Source organism: Crocuta crocuta, unplaced genomic scaffold (genome assembly GCF_008692635.1).
Source record: "Crocuta crocuta isolate KB4526 unplaced genomic scaffold, BGI_CrCroc_1.0 scaffold498, whole genome shotgun sequence".
NCBI classification, from domain to species: Eukaryota; Metazoa; Chordata; class Mammalia; order Carnivora; family Hyaenidae; genus Crocuta; species Crocuta crocuta.
Window position 1 is genome coordinate 80588 of NW_027530189.1, and position 9881 is coordinate 90468.

The 9881-nt window shown below is 37.2% G+C and overlaps 1 protein-coding gene across 1 annotated transcript; it reads right to left on the minus strand.

Annotated features, from left to right (window-relative positions):
- Positions 1 to 4152: 4152 nt before the first annotated feature.
- Positions 4153 to 5049, minus strand: LOC144232355 (putative vomeronasal receptor-like protein 4). The gene has a single exon (XM_077765189.1). It carries the CDS (start codon positions 5047 to 5049, stop codon positions 4153 to 4155), a length of 897 nt encoding a protein of 298 aa, XP_077621315.1.
- Positions 5050 to 9881: the final 4832 nt, after the last annotated feature.

Below are 9881 nucleotides of genomic sequence, written 5' to 3' on the forward strand. Positions count from 1 at the left end.
AGAATGGGGAACAACTCAGAGGTGGCATTCATATAGTAAAGGCAAAAGTCAGTTCTTGTGAGCAGGGGTCAACAGACCACTCATTGCTTAATGGGAGGTATTAAAAAAAAAAAACAGGTCTTTCAAGAGCGCAATGTGGAGCAACATAAAAGCAACCATAAAAGAAGTTCCTACAATAAGTTCCTTCACAAAGTGCAATCATAGTATCAAGGCCAGAATGAGTCACTCCTAATACCAATTAATAAGGTGACTTGGGGGGCTGATACTTAAGCCAAAATAATTGGTTGGGGGTGGATATCGGGTCACCATCTGACGGTAAGAGTCTGTGCAATTTACCTTAACCTCATAAGGAGTTCTTACTCAACCTATGAGTTCAGAAAACGGCTCCCAACAGCAGACCCACCCAGACTCCCTGGCAACCAGGACAAGGGCATGTGACTGAGTCTCTGTGGCATGCTGTGCACAGAGTTGAGGCTTTACACACAACACCATGTTGAATCGACACAAGTCCTTAAGTAGTTACCCTCATCTTACAAAGCAGGGTTGAGAGTTTGCCTGTGCTCACACAGTTGGGGAAGAGTTAAGACTGGGTCGAGGAGAGCCTGGGTCTCCCATTCGTTCATTTACTTTTCCAACACACATTTACTGAGAACCTGCTCCACTTCACCACACACCGCATTCCTCAGTGTTCTACCTTCCAGCAAAAGCTCAAAGCTGATGATATAGGCTCTAGCATTAACAAAGAGGGTTTCTTGTAATCATTAAAGCACCATCTATGTCAACACTGCTGATTCACACTTCATTCTTTGCTCAAAGCCCCTAGTTGTCCCTTGCTTTTCTCAGCAAATATGGGAAACAAGGCCCTGCACTCCTACTCACCAGATGGCTGCCCACTTTGGTGGAAAATTGGAACAGTCTTTAGATACTGAGAATCTTCCCTCACATTGCAATACACAGGTTACTTCCCTGCATCTACCTTATCCCTATTGTGGCTCAGACACTATGACTTTGCATTTTTCACATGGATTACCTCATGTACTCCTGGGAGCTCCTCTGTAAGGTGCTAGGACCATCCCTTTTACACATGAGGGACCTAAGGCATGCAGGATTTCCCTCTGGTTCAGTAACTCACAGTGCTCACAAAGCTAGAGGGTGGCAAGGTTCTGATTTGATTCTAGGCAGTGGCCCAGGCCTGACTACACACCATGCAGCACAAGATACATAGAGATCCTACAAGAATATATTTGTATTTGTAGGACACTTCACTTTTTCCACCACTGACAAAGGGTCTTTGCAGTAGTGCACCTATGTCAAAGGATCAGATATTCCAATGCATATTACAGTGGTGTTGAAATAATCCTGGGTTTTTTTCTGACTGGGAACACACAGCAGGAATCCTAAGCTGGGTTCAGTTTCCCCGGATCCCATCACCAATGATGGGAAAATTTCACTCTAGTTGTCTCCTAGTTTCAAATGACAGCAAGTTGGCCAGGATATCACAACTGTACACTCGCCCCTGAAACCATGGGACCTGCAGCTCCCATGTGTCCACTCATGCTTGGGGACTAGTCTCTGCCCAGCACTCATTCCAGCAAAGCATCCTCTGTTTTCTCCTTCTCTAGGGCAGAGGGTCAGATACCGCCAATGTCCCTGGGCCTCCTTCCGGGCTTAGGAAAGTTTGTATACTGCTGGGGATGGAGACTGCCACCTTCCATATCATCCAAATTTCTTGGGACATCATTTTCTGAAACTAGGTCCACCCTCATGTCATCTGCAAGCATAAGTTTCAACATGATTTGAAATATCCTTGGCCTTGACCTTGGGTATGAGGCCATCTTGCAATAGGGTCCCATTCTGCAATCTGCAATATGACTATTCTGCCCAGCCCTCCAGGACGACCAGCATCCCTGCTTCATCCCCTTCTGACCCTCAGATATCGTCAAGGTGACTGTCATCTTGCTCAAACATCACCCTGAGTTCAAACAGCTATCCTGCTCTTTCTGATGCTAGTCATCTTCAAACTATTTTCACTGTGTGTGTGTGTGTGTGTGTGTGTGTGTGTGTGTGTGTGTGATCAGTCAATGAACATTTTGGTTGATTTCACAATTTGGCTATTGTAGATAACCATGTTATAAACACTGGAATACACACAAATATTGGGGTACAGGTACCCCCTTTAAATCAGCATTTTCGTACCCTTGGATAAAGTCCTAGTAATTCAATTGCTGGGTCATAGGGCAGTTTTATTTTTTACTTTTTGAGTAACTTCCATACTGACTTCCAAGGTGTTGCACCAATTTGCCTTCCCACCAACAGTTCAAGAGGGTTCCTCGTGTTCTGCATCCTCACCAACACGTGGTATTTTTTGTGTTGTTGATTTTACTCATTCTGAAAACTTTGATATGAGGTCTAATATTTCCCTGGTGATCAGTGTCTGTCTATAGACAGACATTTATATGTCAAAATAAGAAGCGAACTCTTCATCCAGATTCTGGCTGACCACAAGGAGCTCAAACCTGTGTGGTACTCCAACTTGCCTTCAGGGTGATTGGAACAAAAAAGAAAGAAAGTGACTGGAGATATTCCCAATTTGATATGTCCCAAAAGATATCAGGGAATTAGAAAGGGTAAAACATACAATTAAATGATGAGATCATTTAAGAAGAAATTACATATCACATAATAAAGATATCAGCAGTATCTTTAAATATATTTAAGTAAAAGCAAGAAGAATAGGAAATCAAAATAATGTGGAAAGAGTAAGAAACTATATACAGATCAAGTATATTAAGAAGAAGCATAATATAATTACATCATGTAAAATAAAATAACTCAATTTAGTGCAGTTAAATATTACATCAGTTAATGTAATATTACATTAGTTAATATTACATGTTAAATATTACACTAGTCTGAGTTGTTTGGAAAAATAATAAACTAGAATATTGAGTAAAAATAATTGCAGCTAAGAACACTAAAGAGAGATCATTTATTAGAGAATAGAGTTGTCACTACAAACATATGAAGATCAGAATGGGAAGAATTAAGAAACATGTAATTGTTTCACTAGAGTATACAAAATAATAAAACAAAATTAAAGTAATGATGATTAATACATTTCTAACTTCAGAGGCACCTGGATGGCTCAGTCGGTCATGTGTCTGATTCTTGATTTCAGCTCGGGTCAGGATCTCAGTTTGTGGGTTCAAGCCCTGGATCAGCTCCATGCTGACAATATGGAGTTTGCTTGGGACTCATTCTCCCCACTTTCTGGACCTCCTGTGCTCTCTGTCTCTCAAAAATAAGTATAATAAACTTAAAATTTTAAATAAATAAATATATTTCTAATTTCAAAACTAGATATGATGTTACAAAGCAGAAATGCATTGTAACAAAAAGAGATAAATAGAAACCTACAGAGGTGAGAGTACAATCTCTACAGCCTTAACAGAAACCAGAACACAGGGAAATAAATATAAAGTTCAGAGAGAAACTGTGGCTCAATTAAAATTAGATGTATAGCTAAATATCTTGAAGTTAAAAGAGTAATTGAATTTAAGAATATCGTATTATCAATAAGGAATAATAACATTGTACTAAGGTACAATAGTAGGGCTTAGGGTATAATTTTCTTGTAAAAGAGAAAATTTTCCTTTGGGGACTTTGGGAAATAAAATGAAAGATAAAAGAACTTGTAAACACACGGGAACATTGAAACTTCTTTGATACTAAGGAAACTGGAATGTCGTTTCTATCACAAGTTTCAAAAATATTTAGAAAAAATAAAACATACTTTTAAAGTGCATTTAAATTAAAATTAGGTGCGCCTGGTTGGCTCAGTCAGTTAAGCGTCCAACTTCGGCTCAGGTCATGATCACACGGTTCATGGGTTCGAGCCCCGCGTTGGGCTCTACTGACAGCTAGCTCAGAACCTAGAGCCTACTTCAGATTCTGTATCTCCCTCTCTCTCTGACCCTCCTTTGCTCACTCTGCCTCTCTCTCTCTCAGAAATAAATAAAACATTAAAAAATATTTTTTAATTTTAAATTAAAATTAAATCTTAAATGTTATGTAAATACTCTATCATTTTGAATTGAATCAAAATAATGATTTTTACAAAAACTATTTAATGAATAAGCATTTATGACTTGATTATAATTTTCCAACACTTGTGAAATACATTTTTATTCTTTTATCAGAACTAATTAGTACCAATCCACTGACAGTGGCATAGACATTGGACACAAGCTTCTGGACATCCAGGATGACTGGGTCATATGTCCATAACAGAGTTGAGAAGAATGAGATGATGATGTCCACCCAGTATATGACCACAAAGAAAGTCACCAACAACAGGACGGTCTGGGTGGCCCTTCTCTCTGGGGAGACTCGTGAGGAGAGGTGGGTCCTGTGAAGGTGCTGGCACTGCCCCTGATGCCTGGACAAGAGAATAAACATGTATGCACTTGAGATCAACATGGCTCCTATAAAGAAAACATCCCTGGATAATGAAAAAGTGAAAAACAGTCCCCTGATGATAGAGTTTATGGGGGAAAGTGAGCAGTATTTACTGACACTCAGTAGGTTGCTCTGGGTCACATTAAAAGAAGCAGCAGTATACAAGAGGCAGTTACTATTCACAAACAAACTGAGAAACCATAGGATGATAAAAGAATGGAAAATGCACTTTGTACACTTATGTTTAAATCTGGTCAACCAGGAGGTGCTAGGGCTGATGACGATGGCCTGGAGGATGCTCAGGAGGCAGGTATTGCCCATGGAGAGGCCCCTCGTTACTCTGATCATGCAGAATAAAGTCTTACATTTGAAATCATTGAGAAAGTTCAGAGCTTCAAACAGGTCTGTAGACAACAGGAATAGTGCAGTGAAAAGTTTCATTATGTGGACAAGGGCCAAGTGACAGATCATCATGTCAGAAGGCTTAGGACTGTGATCCAGAAGGAGCGTGAAGATGTGGAAGAGAAGGAGGAAGGTGTTGGAAAAAATTCCAATACCAAATTGTAAAAGTTGGCCTATCTTAATAATCATATAAACGGAAGATGTCATCATCACAGTTGCAAAGAAAATACATACTTTTGTTTATCTGAAAAAATTAAACCTCACATCATCAATGTCATTCACTTTGTGATCAAAATCATCACCACAATGCAATTTTTATTTCACCCAATTAATCATTAAAGCTATGTGGTACAAGTCTTAGAAATAGAGTCTCAAAATTATTTGTATGCTATTTTGAGTATAGGTATATATTATACACAGACAGATTTGTATACACATACAGATTATATTTATCTGTCATCCTTCTATATCTGTCTATCTATGTATCTGTCTATCTATCTATCTATCTATCTATCTATCTATCTATCTACCTATCTATCTATCATCTAAAATATATGTATCATTTATCTAGTCAGAAAGAGAGAGAAAGAAAGAGGGGAAGGAGAGAGAGAGGGAGAGAAAGAGAGAGCTCTCATATGCATATTCATGCCAGGATAATGTACCCATTCCCCATACTCCTATGTTGCATTCATTTCATCTTCTTTAGAAAGTTTTACTTTCCTGTTCTGCCTTATCCTGTCTCATATTTATCCTTAATAATACTAGTATCTATATAAAGTATGCATAGGTGTTTGTATGGTTGAACTGTTGTAAATTTTATACTAAAGGGGAAAGAATTACCAAACAAACAATTGAGAAAAGTAATGCCCAAGTGAGTTTTCCATCACATATTGTGACACTTTTCTTCTTCCTTCCCGCACCCAGACTCAAAACAGAAGATGCAAGTAAATAAAATCAGAAATAAAGAACCAAAATAAACTAAATAACAGAACTAAAATACACTAAACAAAAGACCAAAATAAACTAAATAATAATAAACTAAAATAACAGCAGAAACATAGAAATGCAAAGAATTACAAAATAATATAGAAACAAATTACATAGTAAGAACTGAACATATCAGAAGGAACAGATAAATTCCTAGAAATGGAGAATTTGAACTGACTATCTTTTAGTAATGAAATTGAATCAGTAACCAAACACATCCACACAAAGCAAATCTAAGTCCACCCTCAGATGGCTCACCAGGTGAATTCTATCAAACATTTAAAGATGCATTAACAACTATTCTCAAACTATTCCGAAAAAAAGAAGAGAAAAACTTTCATTTATTTATTTATTTATTTATTTACTTACTTACTTACTTACTTACTTATTTATTGAGAGAGAGAGACAGTGTGAGCAGGGGAGGGTCAGAGAGAGAGGGAGATAAAGAATCCAAAGACAGCCTCCAGGCTCTGAGCTAGCTGTCAGTACAGAGCCCAATGCAGGGCTCGAACTCACAAACCGTGAAATCATGACCTGAGCCAAAGTCGGACGATTAACTGACTGAGCCACCCAGGCGCCTTGAGAAAGAAAAACTTTCAAATTGATTTCAAAGGCCAGTATTATGTAGTTATCAAAAACTAGACAAAGACATTAAAAATAAAATAAAATAAAATAAAATAACAAAAACCTATAGGCCAATATCTCTGATGAATACAGATGCAAAACTTCCTCAACAAATTTTACCAAACAATATTCAATATTAAATTTTAAAAATCATTAGCCACTCTCCACTGTGATTTATTGTATTGATGCATATGTGGTTCAAACTTCACAAGTCAACCAATTTGATAAATGCAACTAAAACAATGAAGGCTAAAAACTATATGATCCTCTCTGTAGGTGCATAGAAAGCATTTGACAAACTACAACATCCATTCATGATAATAAGACTCAGCAAAGTGGGTTTAGAAAGAACTTATCTCAACGTAAAAAGCCCATATATGAAAATAAAACATGCCAACATCATATTCAATGGTGAAAAAGTGAAAACCTTCCCTCTAAAATCAGAAAGGAAACAGAAATACCCACTTTCACCACTTTTTTCAACATAGTACTGAAAGCGGTAACCAGCAATAAGAGAAGACAATGATAGAAGTCATTCAAATTGGTAAGGGAGAATGAAAACTTACAATTGACAAATGACATGACACTTTATATAAAACCCCTAAAGAATCCACCTAAAAAGTATTAGAACTGAAAATTAATTCAGTAAAGTTGTAGAATGCACAACTAATATACGGGGATCTGTCACATTTCTATGCATTCATTTTGATGTAGCAGATAGAAAAAAAGTCTCATTTACAATTGACCAAAAAGAAATTATAGATGAAATCTGAGACATCCAAATCCAAGAGGCACAGAGAAGTGCCATCAAAATCAATAAAAACAGGCAAACATCAAGATATATGATAGTTAAATTTGCAAAATATAGAAATAATGAAAACTTCATAAAAGCAGCAAGAGAAAAGAAGTCCGTAATTTACAAGGGAAGATGAATAAGGTTAGCAGCAGATTTCTCCATGGAAACTGGGCTGACCAGAAAAAGTGATATAATATATTCAACATACTGAATGAGAAAAATATGAAGCCAAGTATACTCTATCCACCAAGGCTGTTGATCAGAATAGCAGGAAAGATAATTACTTTCCCAGACTAACAAAAATGAAAGGCGTTGGTGACCACAAAATCAACCTTGTAGGAAATATTAAAGGGGACACTCTGAGTAAGAAAGAAAGACCAAATAAATTGAAGACTAGCAAGAAACAGAGAAACTCTTCAGAAACCATGACAAAATAAGTAATAAAATGGCACTAAATTCATATCTATCTATAGTCACTCTGAATGTAAATAGATTACATGCTCCAATCAAAAGACACAGGGTGTCACAATGGATATGAAAAACAACACCCATCAATATGTTGCCTACCAGACACTCGTTTTATACCTAAAGACACCTGCAGATTGAAAGTGAGGGGCTAGATAGCATTGATCATGTAAATGGAAGACAAGAGAAAACCAGAGTAGTAATATCTCTATCAAAGAAACAAAACTTTAAACAAAAGAGTGTAACAGGATATGAAGAATGGCACTATATCATAATACAGAAGTCTAACTGACGAGATCTAACAATTATAAATACTTATGCCCCAAACTTGGCAAACCCAAATTCATAAAACAATTACTAACAAACATGAAGGAACGCTTTGATAATAATACAATAAGTGTTGCGGACGAAATGACACAAAGGACAAGACACACACAAGGACAGACACAGACACAACTCCGGCCGGAGGAACAATTCTACGCAAGCCCCTCTTGCGGTTTATTTTATACCCCGGTAACTGGATACAAACTGAAATCTACAAGATGCATTCCTTTACCAATTAAGGGCAAGTAGCCAAACACATTTCAAGGACAGGGGGGAGCAAAGGGAGGAAGCGACCACAACATGTTTACTAAGAGTCCTGCTCACAATTCCAGCCTCCTCCTTACTTCTAAGGAGGGCATGTTCCCTCGTTTGCGAGCGGACCATTAAACTTGGATATTGTGTACAGGCCTCCTGGCAGAGCACCCTGTTTGCGGGCATGCTTTGCCCAGGCAGGGAGCCCTGTGTGCAGGCACATCCCCGCGTCCCTAACCACGCTTTCTTGTGGTCACTGTCGGGCTCCCACAATAAGAGACTTTGACATTGCAATTACACAATGGACTGATGATCTAAACAGAAAGTCAACAAAGTGACAATGGCTTTGAAAGACACATAGAACCAGATGGATTTAACAGATCCATTCGGAACATTCCTTTGTAAAGCATCATAACACACATTCTTTTCAGGTGCATATGTATATTCCCCAGAATAGATCACATACTTGGTCACAAATCACCTCAACAAGTACAAAGTATTGCCATCACACCATGCATGTTTTCCACCCACAACACTATGAAACTTGAAGTCAACCACAAGTAACAAATTGGATATATAAAGGCTAAACAACATCCTACTAAAGAATGACTGGCCAATCCAGGAAATAATTTAAAAAGAAGTAAAAAAATAATACACGGAAACAAAGGATAATGAAAACACAACAGTCCAAAACATGTGAGAGAAAGCAAAAGCATCCTAAAAGTGAAGTATTTGGCAATACAGGCCTCCCTCAAAAAGTAAGAAAAATGTCAAATACACAACCTTAATTTACATCTCAAAGAGCTAGAAAAAGAACAACAAATGCAGTAGAAAGCCAGCAGAAAAATGGAAATAATAAAGATTATAGTAAAAAGAAATGATATAAAAACAAAACAAAGAAAAATACTGAGTAGAATGAATTAATAAAACTGATAAACTCTCATCCAGACTTCTAAAAAGAAAAGAGATAGGAACCAAATAAGGAATCATGAATGACCAAGGAGAGATCTCAATGAACACTACGGATATACAAAGAATTATAAAGGACATTATGAAAAATTAATGCCAAAACATTGAGCAATCTATAATTAATGGATAGTTTCTAGAAACATGTAAATTACTAAAGCTGAAACCGGAAGAAATAGAAAGCTTGAATAACAAAGAAATTGAGACAGTAATAAAAACCCCCCAGCAAACAAAGTCCTCAACCTGATGGCTTCCCAGGGGACTTTTACCAAATATTTAAGGAAGTATTAATACCCATTCTTCTCTAACTGTCTCCCCAAAAATTAGAAATGAAAGAAAAATTCCAAACTCATTCTACAAGGCCATCTTTACCTTACAATGCAAGAATGTGAAACCAGACAAAGACTCCACTAAGAAAGGTAATTACAGGGCAATAACTCTAAAGAATATGGATGCAAGAATTCTCAACAACGTCCTGCAAATCGAATCCAACAGTACATTTAAAGCATCATTCAAGTGGGATTTATCCCTGGACTGAAATGGTGGTTCGATATTCACAAATTTCAACATAATATATAATATTAATAAAGAAAAAGCATAAGAACTA

What these genes read in the sequence shown, in the direction of transcription:
- LOC144232355 (XM_077765189.1), bottom strand. Translation starts at nt 5,049, where the DNA reads ATGATTATTAAGATAGGCCAACTTTTACAATTTGGTATTGGAATTTTT.